The sequence below is a fragment of the Canis lupus genome, chromosome 29, assembly GCF_003254725.2.
Source record: "Canis lupus dingo isolate Sandy chromosome 29, ASM325472v2, whole genome shotgun sequence".
Classification (NCBI taxonomy): domain Eukaryota; kingdom Metazoa; phylum Chordata; class Mammalia; order Carnivora; family Canidae; genus Canis; species Canis lupus.
This window is the reverse complement of record NC_064271.1, coordinates 11,147,559-11,165,654: the sequence shown is the minus strand read 5'-3', so window position 1 is coordinate 11,165,654 and position 18,096 is coordinate 11,147,559. Positions and strand designations below refer to the sequence as shown.

The following is an 18,096-nucleotide window of genomic DNA, read 5'->3' as shown; positions in this document are numbered from 1 at the left end:
ACTTCTTTCCCATTTTCTGACCACTTTTACAAAGTTGGATAATATTTTTACCATACTCATATATTTTTATTTTTAAAAAGTGGTGACACTAAACTCAGTAACAAATTTAGTTTCACTGATTCTTTCCGACCCATCTGGAATAGAATGGACCCCCGTTAGCACATTCCATTTCTACTACACAAAACTTCTGAAGGTTTCTCATCTCTTGTATAAAACTTACCGATAGTCAGGTCATGCACTGGCTGAAACCTCTTGTCTGTAAACTGTAGCAATAAGCATGATTTACCAACACCTGAAAGTTAGAAAAAAAAATAATGAGACATAACTCACAATAATTAAGAAACACTTTACAAAGTACCTAGGAAAGAGGCAGCTAGCGTTTCTGGTGCTCTGTGAACAGTCTACCAGAATTTCTCGGTGCTCGAATTTCTTGAGAAATCACAAGATTGATGATTTAGGTGGAAGGTGTTTGACAATCTAAAACACCTTTTCATCCTTTGTTATTCATTTGACATTTTAATCTGAAAGGTAAAACTGGCAGGAACTCCTGCGAGACAACCAAACAGGTCCTCCCAGTAGCCCCTACCACAGTACTCCAGCAGTTAAGAGCTCAAGCGCTTTGTTTTTTGTGTAGTAGTGAGAATACTTAAAAACAAAGTAATCTCTTTTTGTAATTTACCTTACTTTCCTACAAACAAACAAACTGGCAGTTAAATGTGTGGGATCTACTTTGCTCTATCTTCTGGCTAATTCATTTCAGGATCAACTCTACTCCTTTTTTTTTTTTTTAAAAAGATTTTATTTATTGAGGGGGTGGGGAGAGAAATGTATTTATTTATTTATTTGTGCTTGAGCAGGAGGAGGGGCAAAGTGAGGGGCAGAGGGAGAAGCAGACCTCCTGCTGAGCAGGGAGCCAGGTGTGGGGCTCCATGCCAGGAGCCTTAACTGATTGAGCCACCCAGGCTCCCCAGGATCAACTCTGATCTGAACTGCATCCCTTCCCTCTGCCACCTAATTTCACTTCATTAATATCATGAATAACTTCCACAGTCCTAAATTAAGGACAAATTTTCTGTATTTATCTTACTCATCCTCTGAGAACTGGTTACTGAACACCACAGCATCTTCCTACTCATTTTCAGGCCCTCATCTTCACATTAGACCAAGTCGGCTTCCTTGACAGCATCCTGCATTTCATTCATTCTTTCACTCAAAAGGCTTTACTGCATGCTAACTGTGCTCTGCACTTGGGACTTGAAGATACAATCATGTGGAACGCTTCCTTCCTTATAGTAGAGTACAGGCAGAGAAATTAAACAGAATGAATGCCAAATAATCTATACGAACTGCAACTTGAAATAATTATAGTAACTGCCAGTTGAAAGAAGAGAGTACTATGAGGAGAGTAACAAGATTGATTTAGACTGAAGGGCTGGAGAAGGTTTTTCTGAAGAAGTGAAACTTAAACTAAGCTGTTCAAGGTCTTCCAGATTATAAACTCAATGAGAGAAGTATGATGAATATCTTGCTGTCTTAAGGCAGAGGTAAGGCAGTTAAGAATTTCGCTGAATGATGGGCCCTAGTGTCAAATGTTACAAAGACTATCAAAATGCCCATTATACAATTCGAAGAAATGTGTGTGCATGTGGTTATGTTTTGGAAAATACTTTATTTGTTCAGTTTCCTGAATGTTTTCACTAAAAATAAACTGGAATTTCAAAACATTTGACCTTAGTTTTCTTTTTTCTTTTATTCATGATTTCTTTTTTACATTACAAAATGTGTAAAGCCAAACTCATTTTATCATATTTCTAGCTCCTCTGAATAGACTCTCAGATCCAGGATAGAATGGGAAATTATTTTTTAAGTGTAAGAGTACAAAATAAGTGAACATTTGAGTATGAATTTTCAGGGTTCTTTTTTAAGCTTTAAAAAATATTTTAAGTACAATCAACCCCTCAATGTGGGGCTCAAACTCATGACCCCAAGATCAAGAGCCACAGGCTCTACCAATAGTCAGCCAGGTGCCCCAAGGGTTTTGTGTTTTTTTACCCCCTAGAGAGGGAAAGGGGGAGGGGCAGAAGACGTGGGAGAGAGAATCTTAAACAGGCTCCAAAATCCTGAGATCAGGACCTGAGCCCAAATCAAGAAATGTACACTTAACTGACCAAGCCACCCAGGCACCTCTCTTCCACCCCCCAGCTTTTTATTTTTTAAAAATATTTTATTTATTTATTCATGAGAGACCGAGACCCAGAGAGGCAGAGACACAGGCGGAGGGAGAAGCAGGCTCCATGCAGGGAGCCCGATGTGGGACTTGATCCCGGGGCTCCAGGATCACACTGCAGGCCAAAGGTGGTGCTAAAACGCTGAGCTGCCCCCCCGCCCCCCGCCCAGCTTTTTAAAACAGACTTTAAGAGCAGTTTTAGGTTCACAGCAAAACTGAGCAGAAAGTACAGCAAGTTCCCATCTACTCCCTGCCCCACAGGAGCACAGCCTCTTCCATCATCACTATTTTCACCAGAGCCACAATACTTGCTATAATCCACGAACCTACACTGACTCATAATTATCAAAGTCCATAGTTTACATTAGGGTTCATGCTTGTTATTTATTCTATGGGTTTTGACAAATGTATAATGTATTTACCACGATGGTATCATATAGAATAGTTTCACTGACCTAAAATCCCCTATGCTCTTCTTACTAGTCCCTCTCTTGCCCCCAATCCCTGGCAAACTACTAATCTTTTTACTGTCTCCATAGTTTTGCCTTTTCCAGAACATCAAATAGCTGAAATTAACAGTATGTAGCCTTTTCAGATTGGCTTCTTCACTTAGTAACATGCACTTAAGATTCCTGTGTCTTTCATTTGTCTTTTTTTCTAAAGATTTTTATTTATTTGAGAGAATGAACAAACAAGAGAGAGAGGGAGAGCACGAGTGGGGAGAGGAGTGGAGGGAGAGGGAGAAACAGACTTCCCAGTGAGCAGGGAGCCAGCTGCAGGGCCTGATCATGATCATGATTGTAATCATGATCATGACTGAAGCCCAAGGCAGATGCTTAACCGACTGAGCCATCTAGGCACCTCTCTTCATTTCTATTTGTAACATCCAAAATTTTCCCATATGGTATAGAAAAAAATAATAATTAATTAGAAATCAGGTATTTATTACTGAGAGACCTCAAGAATCATCTAACAGACTGGTAAATCATTTAAGTGATACGAGAGCCTAAAAATCTTTCTTATCTTACAAAAGAATGTATTGCTTTAGTGATACTAATAACACTTATTCTGAGCAAGTGCTAGTTAAATATAGAAAGGCTAGCTGTTTGGTTCTTCACTTAAAGATTCCATTTCTTTCTATAGGTAAACAAAATATCTTTCAAGTTAGAGGGTTTTGGTAATTTGCACACTTTGTAGGACATCCTTTAATATTTATCCTTTCTATAATATAAAATTGGCAAAAATTTCCAAGGTTTCTTTCACCAATTTTCCTACGAGTCTCTCTTAATCCTTTGTATAAGTTCTTTAAAGGCATCTTCCATATCTTTCCTCTTCTTCAGCTGTTTATTACCCTAAATATCAGATCCCCACTCGTCAATGGCACTATATGGAATTCAAGCAGTGCTCCAGCATTTACATATTTTGCAGGACTTGTAACTGATTCATCCTTCATTTTCATAGAGAATGACAGTCAAATATGTTGATTTTCCTGAGGGGAGACACTTAGAAAAAAATAATTGAATGAGGAATAGTTTAAGTGGCAAATGAGTATTTTCATGTTATTAAATGATCAAAAACTCTGAAATCTTTAAAATTTATGATTCCCAACAACAGATAAACTTACATAAAGGTACTCTTGTGCCAGGTATTGTTCTAAGCAATTTACACATGTCAGCTCATTTAATGCTTAAGAATGGCATTAACATAGCGGTTACGATTTCTGACTCCAAAGACATACCACACTCCTTGGGTTCCAACCCCAGCCTTGTCAATCACCATCAACAGAACCTCAACTTAGTTATCTTCTCAGTGCCTCACTTTCCTAATCTATAAAAAATAGGATAATAATACCTATTTCAGATGTTTATTGGGATTATTAAATGACTTAATACATTAAGTGCTTACAGCAATATCTGGTACATAGTAAAATTCAATAAAGAATTAAAGAAATGTTTGTTATTACAATTAAAATTACTTTCACTTATTACCATGTCTATGTATACTTCAAACTCCCTAAAAGAAGTACATTTTATTCATTTTCAGTTTAACAACATGCACTTTCATTGCATACCAAAATTCAAACTTTCTAGAAATATTTGAAGATGTACCATGTTTTTTCTAAGGCTAAGAAACTGGGATATCAGTAAACAATAAGATAAAGGCCCTTGCCCTTCTGGAGTGAGAAGGGACTATGAAAAAGCTTTAAAAAAAAAAATACATATATATATATATATATGTGCATGTTTGTATATATGTGTATATACTGGGGGAGGTGGAGGGTACAGATGGATGAAGAGGACACAGTAGTGTAGAGTGTAATGTGTTAAGGTACAGAGAAAAAGCTGAGCAAATATATGGGACCTGGAATGTTGGGAGGAGGGGAAGGAAAAAGAGTGTGGTGTTTAAATGAGGTGGTCTCTCACTGGGAAGGGGAGATTTAAGTAAAGACTTGAAGAGGTGAGGAAAGAGGCAAGTGGATTACTGAGAGAAGAGCACTTTAGGCTAAGGAAACAGCTAGAGGAAAAGCTGTGAGGGGATGTTTGGAGAAACTGCCATGAGGCCAAATCCAGCCATAGCTCAGAAGGCAGGGGAGAGCCCTTGCCCCTAAAGAGGTAAGGTTGCAGACATCACAGGGCCTTATCACATAGACCCCACAGGGATTTTAAATTTTACTTGTGATAAAGTAGGTGATTCATTGGAGGTTTTGAGCAAAAGAGTAATATAATTTGACTTAAGTTCTAAAATAATCATTCTGGCTGCTACAATGAGAGTATAAGCAGTTGGTTAAGAAGGCTTTCTCAATGAGGCAAGAAATGGCTCTTGGACCAGAGCGGTAGCAATGGAGGGGTTTGAAATGATTGAATTCTATATGCAATCTGAAGCAGAGCCAAGAGAATTTGTTGATAGTGTGGATGTGGGTTTTGAAAGAAAGAGAATTGCATTCAGAATGGCTCCAATATTTTTGCCTGATCAAACGGAACAATCAATGAGGATGGGGAAAATTTTAAGTGGATCAGGAAAGACTATCAATTTCACTTTAATTATTTTGATTTTAGATATTTATTAGACATCCCAGTGGTAAGGCTGGGTAGGCAACAAAATATATGAGTTTAGACTTCAGGAAAGATGTTGAGGTTGGAGATATAAATTAGAACTGTCATCATAAGATGCTATTTAAAGCCACAGAAAGAGAGGGAAAAAAGACATGTTTGTTTTATATAATAGCAGAATTAAGCAGAAACACAGCAAACGTAAAAGTGACCTCTCTCAATTCTTCTACCACTGGTTTTCATTTTATACCTGGAATCTCCAAGGCCTTCAAACATCCTCTTCTATCTCTCCATGCAGACAGACTCCTATGGCTGGTTTCTCATCATCACAGATGCCTTCCTTCCCTGACCATTCTATGTGAAGTAGCTCCCAATCACTTTCTACCCATTAGAAGTTTTTGATCTTTACCAAAAAATCCCCAAATCCCTATTAGGTCTCAACCCCAGAGGTTCTGACTGAATTGTCAGCATTATGCAGTGCTTAAAAGCACTATCTGGGTAGCCTTTGATGAACCACTGACCTCTGTGGGCTTTTTGCTATGTAGAAGCTTTTTGGTTTGACATAGTCCCACTTGTTTCTTTCTTTCACTGCTTTGCTTTTGCTGTCGGATCCAAAGCTCATCACCAAGACCAATGCCCAGGAGCTTATTGCCTATGTTTTTTTTCTGTAAGTTTTATGGTTTCAGGTCTTACATTCAGGTCTTTAATCCACTTTGAGTGAATTTTTGTGTATGATGTAAGATAGTAGTCCACTTTCATGCTTTTTTGTATGTGGCTGTACAGTTTTCTTAACACCATTTATTAAAGACACTGCCCCTTCCCCCATTGTCATAAGTGGCTCCTTTGTCATAAGTGAGTTTGCCATGTGTGTGGTTTATCTGGGCTCTCTATTCTGTTCTACTGATCTTTGTGTCTGTTTTTATGCCAATACTATACCATTTTGATTACTACGGCTTTGTAGTAACACAGTTTGAAACCAGAAGGTATAGTGAAGCATCCAGCTCTGTTCTTTCTCAAGATTGCTTTGGCTATTCACTCTTGATTAATACAAATTAGTATACTCAATAACGCTACTGTTAGAGTTCCTACCATGAAGTCACCTCAGCTTTTTCTATTTTTTTTTTTAATTTTTATTGTTTTTTTAGCTTTTTCTTTTACTTTGGATCCACATCACCATCTGCTCAGACAATACTGTGGTGAGACCTGAGTAACTAAATACCACATGAATGCCGAACAATTACAAGTAATACTCATTAAACTGCATTCCTAAAGCCTCACCCCAGAGATTCTGATTCAGGAACTTTTTGCTTGGACCCAAAAATCGAATTAATAAGCCCTCCAGTGATTTTTTTTTTTTTTAGGCAATGTGTCCTTCACAAGTAACAATGGCTTAAGTGCCAGGTATTCTACTTAAGGTTTATTTTCTTAGTCCCAAATTGACTTCTACCATTACAAGGTAATTTTTAAAATCATAAAACATACAGATTTTATTTAAAATAAAAAAAGCAAAGGTATGAAAAGTACCAGAGCCAATTCTTAACCACCAAAGTAAAGTTTTGTCCAACTATCATGAAATTGTGGCTGCATATCTTCATCTACCACACTTGACTCTCAAACACCAAATACAACAAAAGTTCCATGAATGAGTGACCTATCTCATGACTAAAAGTAACCCATTGAGGAACCTAGATTTTATCTTTCTCATTTTGTTTGTTTGAGCGATCTCTTTTGAGGAATCTGGCTAAAAGTTTATCAATTTTGCTGATCTTTTCAAAGAACTGGCTTGGTTCACCAATCTGTCCTATTGTTTTTTTTTCATAAGAACTGTATGTTTTAAAGTCATACCAAAAAACTGAAAGACCTCCAACACAGATCATTGAGATGTGGTGAGCTGGCTAAAATATTAGTTTATTTTGCAAATATAGAAAATTTTATTCTTCTTTGCACTAATTTTCCAAATTGAGAAACGTAATGAAAAAACAAAGTCTGAAAAAAAAAAAAAAATAAAAAATAAAAAAAAAAAAAAAAAGAAAAAACAAAGTCTGCTCTTTTTAAACAGAAAATTAATAAAAATCAGCATAGTATATTAGAAAGAACACAAGGTGTGTTCTACAGTTGAAACACCGGTGTTCAATTCCATCTGTATCATTTCATGACCTGTGAATGTGGAAAAACTAGATATAGAAACTGCTCCATTTCCACATTTCTAAATTGGGAAAAAGAAAATAAAATACAGTATTCCTACTTCAAAGGAATATCATAAAGCTCAAATGCAAAAATTTCAAATTTTACAAATTCAAAAGTTTTAATAAAAATGTTGAGGATTCTTCAAGATGAATGCAGCTAACGTGCAAATCTCCAACCAAACCCATCTGATCTTGAGTTCAAAGTTTTAAACACATCTTTTCTAAAATTAACTGAAGAAAATATATAATATATACAAACCTAAAATTTTCTTATAAATAAAATGACTCAGAGTTGTTTTTACTCTACTGGTTCTCCATACATTGTCCTTCCTTACATCTAAGACAACAATCCTTTCAAATATTTCAATTAGATACTGATCTGGTTCCTTACTATAGAAGGTTAAAGAATGGCCCCCAAGGAGATATGTCCAAGGACTAACCCCTAAGAACCTGTGAACGTGACCTTATGTAGAAGAAGGATCTTTGCAGATATAACTAAGGATTCTGAGATAATTTCAGTCTGGATTTTGGCTGGGGCCTAAATCCAATGACAAATGTAGTCATAAGAGAAAGGCAGGGGGAGACAAAGACAGATAACACAGGTGACAAGAGTACATGAAGACAGAGGCAGAGACCGGAGTTATGCTGTCATGAGCCAAGGAACACCCAGAGCCACCAGAAGCTACCAGAGGCAAGGAAGGATTCTCCTTGGAGCCTTCAGAGGGACAGCCGCCCTGCAGATACCTGGATTCTGGACTTCTGGTCCCCAGAACTATATATAAGAGAAGTTTTTGTTGTCTTAAGCCCTAAAACAAGTTTGTGATCATTTGTTACAGCAGCCCTAGGAAACCAATACACTAATGAAGACTCATCTTTCATTCCTCCTCCTCCTGGGACTAGTATGTTGTTAGTCTTCCAAGCTTGTTGACTTCATCTGTAATAATTCCTACTGTAATTAATAAAGGGCCTCAAATGCCAGAAATATTAAGAGCAGTGAGGGAAGTGGAAGCAGGGAATATAGAGCATTTATCTGAGAAATGTCAGTGAAGGCTAGGAGGAAAGGTTAGAGATAGTTACTCAAAAAGTACTTATGAAGTACTTAACTATATTCCAAGCACTAGTAAAAATAAATTAGTAATAAAAGTAAGGAAAATAAAGTTTCCAAGAGCATGTAGCTTTCAAAACAAAAGACATCTTTTCCCTGAAAATGGAAGTATGGAAACAAGTATGCTGACAAGGCTGAAGGAGTTGCTTTAAAGAATCAATAAAGTAAGGTGTAACTGGTAGGGTCAGCCGGTTGAATGTCAGACTCTTGATTTGGGCTCAGGTCACGATCTCAGGGTTGTGGGATAAAGCCCAGCATAAAGATCCACATGCAGTGGGGAATCTGCTTCTCTCCCTCTGCCTCTGCCCCTCCTCCTATGTGCCCCCTCCCCCTGTGTGCACAGGAGCGTGAGCAAGGGCAATCTCTCAAACAAATAAATCTTTAAAAAAGGAAAAGAATCAATAAAGTGAAAAGGAAATAGGAAGTTGTGGGAATACAGCCCTCCTTCCCTTGAAGCAAATCATCTACTATCACTTCTGTATCTTTAGTTTACAATATTAAAGTACACCAAGTAATTTAAACTCTTCTGGGATAAGACCAAAACCATGAAAATGACTGAAGCAGATAATGCAAGTATTTATTACACATCTGGCTGTTTGCACATATTTATTTAGCATACTTTAAGTGTTCTTTCCACAATACTCAGTGACTTTTTTTTCCACTTAGCTATTAGCTACTTATCTTTACAACTTAACTCAAGTGTCATAACCCCTAGGAAGCTTCTGTGATACATACTTATCTTCACAAAGTGAGCTAGGTATTCTTCTGATTTTAAAATATAGATTTTCCAGCTGTGCATATAAAATAATATAACTGTCTGGTTTCAGGGGAAAAAACAGTATCTTCTGCTATAAATACTAGATGCCGAGAAGCACTAATGGCCTTCTTTGATGATCTCACTTGCCCTGGGTATGGCACAGACACTAGGAAACCAAATCTAGACCTGAGCTCAAGACCAACAGATGAAGTCAGGCCTCAATGAGAAGCAAAATTCACTTTTAAAAACAGGTTTAGGAACAGCTCCAACCCTATTATTTGTTCAGCCACCATATGCTGAGGACCTATGATGGACATAGCATAGTGAATGAAGAAGCCTTAACTTCATAGCTTATTCCTTACCCTGCATTCTTTATGAAACCTCTTTGCTTTTACCTCTCCTAAAGATTTTTTTCCTCTTGTTTTTCACCTAATGTCCTTTTTCTGTCCCAGGATCCCATAGAGGACACCATTTGGTGTACTACATTTGGTGATGATGTCTCCTTATGCTCCTCTTGGCTATGACAGTTTCTCAGACTTTCCTTGTTTTGATGACCATGACAGTTTTGAGGAGTACTGGTCAAGGCATCGTAGAATGTCCCTCAAATGGAGTCTGTCGGACCTCCCCTCCCCCATGACTGACTGAAGTTACTGATGTTTGGGAGGAAGACCACAGAGATGAGTAGATTTTCTCGCCTGTACAAAGGTACCTACTATCATAACAAGGGTACATAATACCATGGATATGGCTGACTACTGTTGATCTTAACCTTGATCACCTGCCTGAGGTAGTTTGACAGGTTTCTCCATTATATAGTAACCATGTTTCCTTCTCTTTCCATACTACATTCTTCAGAAAGAGGTCACTACCCATAGCCCACTCCTTTGGGGAGTGGACCTTACCAAAGTTTTAATCACTGACCTGTTTCTCTTTGTTTGTCATCTTTCACCACCATGTCCCACTGCCCCTAGCCAATCTTCTGCCTTTACACAGTGCCTTAACATTATCATGTATATTTATTACTTTTATACTTAAAAATAAATGAAAAATTGCCTGTATTTGAAGTACTCTTCTGAAATGGGAAAGTGCCTGAAAATTACCTTCATCTTTAATTTTTTCACTCTCTACAACATCCTTCCCCTAAGCCTTGTTAATTCCAACTCTCACCAGTAACCACCCCTTCATTTTCACTATCACCACCTTAGATAAGGCCTTTATTACCTCCTACGTGGACCACTAGAATAACCATCTAACTATACTCCACCTTCCTAATCTGTCCTACATATGACTGCACCAGGGATAGATGAGAAAAGAAGGCAGAAGGAAAGGACTGAATTTAACATCCAGAATGTCTCTGCCACTGTATTATAATATGAATATATACACAAGTGTGTGTATTTAGCTTCTAATGTAATCATAACTCTGGTCTTGTACTCTTTTCTCTTAAAAACTTCTACCTTTTCTACTGTCTACAGAATAAATTTCAAATTCAACCGGCCTCTATCACAGCATAGGTCCAATACATTTAATGAATTTATCTTCCCAGTCTTATTTTTAGTAACTGTCTGCTATGAGACTATACTACAGTTAAACTTGATGATTTACACTGAGGAAGGTACAAAGTGTGGCACTTAACAGATGTACGATAAATGACAACTAACTTTTCCCATTTTTACATTTTGTTTATGATTTCTACCCATTTATTCTAAACTCTACCCATTTTTCAAGGACCAGCTCAAATTCTATCTTTTTTTAAATTTCTTTTCTTTCAATGCTCAAATTTTTTTCTTTCAAATGTCATCTTACCCTAAAGTTTCCAAGAAGGAGGACAGGTATTCTGGATTCTGGAATTTTTTATGGAATTTCAGGCTTTCTCTAGTACCTCCATCAGTCCTGATCACATCCTATCAGCACTGCTAGACTATACACCCCTTAAAGGCAGGGGCATACCTAATTCACTTTTTAAATCCTTCACAATAGTACCTAGGCCTGTGCTTTATGCTTGGAAACTTTTTTTTTTTTTTAATGCTTGGAAACTTTTATGGTAAAGCCTTCTGCATTTCAAAGTATGCCACTAATTTAGGAGATTTGGATCCTATGTGTGATACTTGAAGGAAAAGCTATTTAAGGTCTCCAAGACTGTGTCTGCTTCTTTGTTTAATGGTAATCATACAACCTACCTTATTCATAAGGCTATTTTCAGGAATACAAGAGATAGCATGTAGACCACATGTCTGTGCTTCTTTTTTCTTCCCCAGGGCCTGAAGGCAGTCTGATACTTTATTCCATGCTAAGGCGATAGTACTCTATACATACTTTATTAAGCACTTATCACATTATTCTTTTATTAACAGTTTACTGTTTATTATCTACTCTCCTCCCTCAGGAACAGCAACATTCACCTTTTTGTATTTTGAAAACCACCCTGCACTGTGGCCCAAGTTAGAAGGCAGATGCTCGGTCAATAGTGGATTAATGTACCACACACACTCACTGAAAAAGGTCATAAAGTGAGATGAGCCTTTTCTACGTAATGATGAACTCCAGTCTACATTTAAAAAAAAAAATCAATTTCTCAAAAAAATAACTTACTAATGATAAATTATTTTATTCAACAGTGAATTTTTCATAGATGAAAATGATGCTAGAGGATGAAAACCTTACTGTGCTGAGTTAGAATTCTATCTCTGCTTATCATTCACCCCTGATTATCATTCACCCCTAACTTAAGTTTAATTTTCCCTTGAAAAATTTGGCTTTTTAGTGTGTACATGAGTTATCAATCAAGTGCCTCCTCTCTCCAAACCTTCATTGCCCTGCTGGAGAGACTAGAACATTTCTCCCTTGCCAGCTGGCATGACGGTAAGTGTCAGCAGCAGAAGGCAGCACTCCGCACCTCTCCACAGCCAACTTCCCTCAGCACTCCTTCAGGCTGCTTCCCATGAAGGTCCCAACACAGATCCTCCTCATGGAAGGCTTCCCACAGCACACAGACGGCAGCTTTCCAATCCATCACAGCCCCTCAGTGAAATTCTCTGCCACTCAGCAGGCCTCAGCCATGCTCCTCCAAAGAGGTCTGGATGCCAGATTGGCTCCTTCCTTCCGTGCTCTGCCTGGGTCTTGGGGTAGTAGCCATGCTCTCTATGTGCTGTTACTGTACTCTTTAGAGTTCTCTTTATCTCTGAGCCAATTCTCTGTTACCCTAAATCCATGGGATAGTTAATGATTCTTTTTTTTTTTTTAATTTTTTTAATTTTTATTTATTTATGATAGTCACAGAGAGAGAGAGAGAGAGAGAGAGAGGCAGAGACACAGGCAGAGGGAGAAGCAGGCTCCATGCACCAGGAGCCCGATGTGGGATTCGATCCCGGGTCTCCAGGATCGCGCCCTGGGCCAAAGGCAGGCGCTAAACCGTTGTGCCACCCAGGGATCCCATTAATGATTCTTTATATTAGACTTTCCTTGTTCAAATTTCTGTGTGGTTTCAGTCTCCTTGCTGGACTCTGACTGATCCAATCAGTATGGTTAATAGGTCCTTCATTAAGAGAAACCATATTTAATTTGGTGAAGTGGAGGGTTTTTGAATATAAGCCAAGTTTAGATTTTCTTAGGGAAGGCCTACTTTTTCTTTAGTGCAATATTTAAAAAAAAATACAAAGCCAGATATAACCTAAATTTTTAAAAACTATAAAGTACAATGGAGCATTTGCTAATTTCCATAGAGAATAAATGATAAAATATTAACTCTAATAGCAAGTAAGATAGCACAATGTGGTAAAAATAACATACCTTTCTTTTCTTCCTCCAAAATGCTGGGACTTTCCCTCACTTGTTTTAATGGTGGAAAACGGCTGGAGTGTTTGAGAAGAATCAGAATGAAGAAAACTGATGTATAACTACCTCTCAGAATCTTAAGAGTCACAATTTGCTGGAAACAGAGTTTTTTAAACAGTAGACTGTAATCATCTAGGTCATGAAATCAATTTAGTAGATCATAACCAGTATAAAAAAAGACCTAGAGAATAGCAAATTTAGATTGCGGGTACTATACAAGGGTAGGTACTGTTTGGAAACTTGTATTTTAAAGAGATATATGGACATAAACATCTGAATGCTGGGCTGTAATCAAATATGTCCTTATTACTGTGACTTGCAAAAACAAACTTGGAAATTACTCTCTAGTGTCTAATCCAACCACCTCCAATGAAAGAATTCATCTGTGACACTTTTGCTAGCATGCACGGAAAAATAAATCAACTGAAGAATCCAGTATACTTATATTCTCTTTTAACTAACGTTTAAAAAGGGCAGCCCGGGTGGCTCAGTGGTTTAGCACCTCCTTGGGCCCGGGGCCTGATCCTGGAGACCCAGGATCGAGTCCTGCGTCGGGCTCCCTGCATGGAGCCTGCTTCTCCCTCTGCCTGTGTCTCTGCCTCTCTCTCTCTCATGAATAAATAAAATCTAAAAAAAAACAAAAAACAAAAAACCGCAACTAACGTTTAAAAGGATAGAGATCAAGGGTAAAATCTGATTGAATTGTCTGTTGGCAATTTAATGTACCTATCTATTCAAATAAATACAACATAGTATCATGCGTCACCCACCAGGTGATCATTCTATTACAGAAACCTCTTTGTAAAAAAGATTTTTCCATTAGGTGAAATTAGGATGACCCTAGATACACTAGTTTGCCAGGGAAGGCTCAGTAACTCCTGTTTTCCCGATAAATTATGGATCAACTTGGATAATAAATTATACAGTTTCCCTAAAGCACTGATTGTCAAAATACGGTCCTCATACCAGAAGCTTCATCATTACCTGTAAACTTGTAATGCAAATGATCAGCCCCATCAGCGACTTACTGCATCAGAAACTTTGGGCTGGAGCCCTGCAATCTGGGTTTTGCCAAGCTGTCCAGGTGATGCTATTGTGCACTGACGTTTGAGAACTCTTGGCTTAGATATAACCAACAAAAATGCTGGTGTCAGTGTCCAATCTTCTTCATTCTTCAGTTTAGTTTTTCAGCTATAACTAATTTAAGCCCCTACATGGTTGGTATAACACAAATAACTGAAAATACTGGAGATATATGTTTCCCCACAGTAGAGGTTAAGTTATCCTGGTTTCCACTTAGTATCTTTTGACAATTATCTGGCTTAGAACAGCTGGACTACATGCCACCTGCCAAATACCCAAGGATCCACTTTGATACAGATGCTCTTTTTTATTGCATCTAAGGAGTCCTGTAATCAAGTTATGCTAATGTACTTTTGTCTTATTTAAAATATCTGCATGGCTTTTGATAGTTAGAAGGTGAAAATAGACTCCTTCCTTGCACACAATGTTATTTGATCATAAAAGTAAGTCTATGAGGTCGGTAAATAGGAATGATAACCTAATTTTAAAGATAAAGAAACTGAGGTTTAAGTGATATGCCTCAAGTAAGAGGCAGAATTGAAACTCCAAATCAGGTTTTATTATTACTATTATTTATTTTGGAGAGAGTGAGAGAAAATGAGTGGGGAGAGGGGCAGAGGGATAGAGAAACTAATAAGCAGACACTGCCCTGAGCATGGAGCCCAGTGCAGGGCTCAATCTCCTGCCCCTGGGATCACAACCTGAGCTGAAATCAAGGATCTGGTGCCCAATTGACTGATGCACCCAGGCACCCCTTAAATCATTTTTCCACTATACCATCCAATCTCAATTTGTTCTCAGATACACTGCAACCAATACCTTTCCTAACTAAAAATAATGGTATCTACTTTCCAGGTATTATCAGTAGCAGTGCCAAGAAAAAGGAGGGAATACTTTGTAACTAAATGACTCTGATAAGGCAGAATGTAATAAAGGAAGAAGGTTAAAAAAATAAATAAATATGATTTCCTTGACGCTGACTTTACTCCAACATTTCAGTTAATATATCGATATATTATACTTTAATCTGACCATTTTCCTAATCTTTTCAAAAGCAAGGATTCCAAATAAGAACTGCAGCCATCTCAAAATCACATTTCAATGAAGCAGCTTGCAGAGGATACTCTTCCATGATGTTATGGAAGGAAGAAGGTGTTTGGGGATGTAAATGTACACTATAATTATTATACAATAAATCTGTGGTACATGATTTCTAAGTAGTAAGCTATGATATAAATGATATCAAAGTTAAAGGCTGCAAGCAAAAGAACTATTTCATGCAGTTGCTAGATGAAACTGGCAAGAGCCCAAGGAAGCTCATGATAATAGTAACTAAACCAAACTGCTAAATTCCTAAACACAGACTAGGCATCAGTTAACACAATGTTGAGATTAGCCTGTTGAATGAAGTACACAAAATATATACCATACTCAAAATTAGATATTCTTTCTAAGTCCATATTTTTAATGAAAGGTGCTTTGCAGTATCTATCAAAATACAAATATAAATCCTAGTTGGCCAGAGATTTTCCTTCTTACACAAAACCACAAGAATCACGTTATACTGTGTAACAATATTCATCAAGGAGTCATAGGTGAACATTTGTTATTTCTGGCAACCTAGCATCAAAGCATCTTTCTTTGAATTCCCCAGCAGCGAGGGTATAAACATGTGACCTAGACTCAACCTATCAGATGCTCTTGTCCAGAATCTAGAATCTTGAGGGACTGCTCCATTATCAGGGACCATAAGGAGAGAATCCACGGTGGCTACAGTGATGATGAGACCAGTTACATGTCTCCAGCATCTTCTTCAGCAGGCTGTACTGACAGCAGGAATCTGGCTGTGCCTTGCCTTCCTTGGTTTTGCCATTTTCAAGCTGGATTATATTGCTTTTCTATCAATCTATGAATATTCAATCTTCGTAATAAAATCTTCTGCTTAAATTAACCACATAGTAGGTTTCTGCTGTTTGCTACCACAGACTAAGAATAACAGAATCAGTAACTGAATAAATTATGGGTCATCTACACAGGTGTTTAGAAAGAATGAGACAGATTTATATATATGTTAATACTAAGACATACCCTCAAAAGAAAAAAAAAATGTACTAAGTGTATAATCCTATTGGTAAAATTGGGAAACACACATACATGCAAGCTTACAGACAGAAAATTTCTGGAAGGATATACAAAACCATTGTTTACTTACATGAGGTGGTATTTTCATTTTTTATCACGAGTATTTATCACTTACACTATTAAAAATATATATATGTGTATATATATAAAATTTTCAAAGGATCTATTTTAATTTTATTTGGGGGGTGGGGGGAAGCACGAGCCAGGGGAGGGGCAGAGGGAGAAGCAGGCTCCCCAATAAGCGGGGAGCCCGAAGCAGGGCTCAATCCCAAAACTCCAGGATTATGACCTGAGCTGATCGCAGACACTTAACCAACTGAGCCACCAGGTGCTCCTCAAAGGATCTATTTTAGCATCAAACACCATATAAGCAATACTTTCATGGGCCTCATCTAACAACGTCCATATTGATGTGGCTTTTAAATAACTAGTAAAACCTTGTGTGGCCAAAAATAGTTACATTAAATGTTGGTCTGTGAAGAAAATTATGACAGTCTGTGGGTAAAATAATGTGCTATGAAAAGGATTTTGATCTCTTTTTTTTTTTAACTCCTAAAAGCCAGTAAAGAATACTAGTAAGTCGTACTTTAACAAGATTTACTCATTCAGTTAAGGCTGAAAATTCACATATTCATGCTCAAATCCAACATGGTTTTTCCATTTCTCAGGTAAATTCTCCAAGAAAGGAAACTAGAAGCCAGAAAGAATGAGGGAGAAAAGGCCCCAAAAGAAAGAAAAGATTTAAAGGTATAAAGGGTTTCACTAGCTCCTGCCAGAAATCTGAGTTAAGGGTAGAAATTTATACCATTCAGAGATGGGGAATAAGGTTTTTCTGATCTATCCAGAGGATAAACAAATCAACTCTTTTTGCCACACAATGCTCTTCACAGTATAGTCCCCAGAGTTCCTTTAGTCTTAAGCCCCCACAAAATCCTGACAAGAACCCTATCATCCTGCCACACTCTGTATAATCTATGGGTAGCTCAGCTCAATTCTCTGTTCTCCACATAACATAAAAGTAGGAACAAAAGCACAAACTGATTCTACAGGATTGTTACATGGGGAAATTATTCAAACAAATGAGATCACGTCTAATAGTATCATACCTGATATATAATTTGTAAAATGGAGTAAAGAGGTACCTAGGATTACCATGAGAACATATATGAAAGCCAAAGCACAACCCTCAATGTTTGCTGAAAATCTGAGTACGTTATGAGCCATTCATTGTAGTTAGAATGAATCCTCTTGATGCTCCTTCAGTACTTTGTACCTGTTGCTATTCTATTATCTTTTAATCCCTGTGGCAAATTGGTCTTCCCAATAGGACAGGATAGTCTTGTTCATTTTTCTAACTCCAGGACTGCCCACATAGTATCTTAAATTTATTTAAAAACAAAAACGAGGGGGGTACCTGGGTGGCACAACCGGTTAGGCATATGACTCTTGGGATTTCAGCTCAAGTCATGATCTCAGGGTCATGGGATCCAGCCCTGCATGGGGCTCTGTACTCAACATGGAGTTTGCCTGGGTTTCTCTCTCCCTCATATAAATAAATAAATCTCTTAAAAAATAAAAAAATAAAAATAAAAACAAAATGAGGGGTGCCCAGGCAGCTCAGTTGGCTGAACGCCTGACTCTTGATTTCAGCTTATCATGATCTTAGGGTTGTGGGATATAACCCAGCATCATGATCTGTGCTGGGTACAGGG

At 37.7% G+C, this 18,096-nt stretch overlaps 1 protein-coding gene and 1 long non-coding RNA gene across 5 annotated transcripts in view; both read right to left on the bottom strand.

Annotated features, from left to right (window-relative positions):
- Window positions 1–18,096, bottom strand: part of RAB2A (RAB2A, member RAS oncogene family) — an 89,884-nt gene that overhangs the window by 57,383 nt on the left and 14,405 nt on the right. For all 4 annotated transcript variants that reach the window (XM_025477804.3, XM_049103682.1, XM_025477806.3 and 1 more), the window contains exon 2: window positions 221–292. In XM_025477804.3, the coding sequence (XP_025333589.1) occupies window positions 221–292 (72 nt within the window). The remainder of the gene's footprint in view (window positions 1–220; window positions 293–18,096) is intronic.
- On the bottom strand, window positions 7,358–16,453 carry LOC112678501 (uncharacterized). The gene is made up of 3 exons (XR_003147618.3): window positions 15,782–16,453; window positions 14,144–14,280; window positions 7,358–13,253 (listed from the first exon to the last, which is right to left on the bottom strand). It is a non-coding gene; the product is annotated as an uncharacterized LOC112678501 (long non-coding RNA).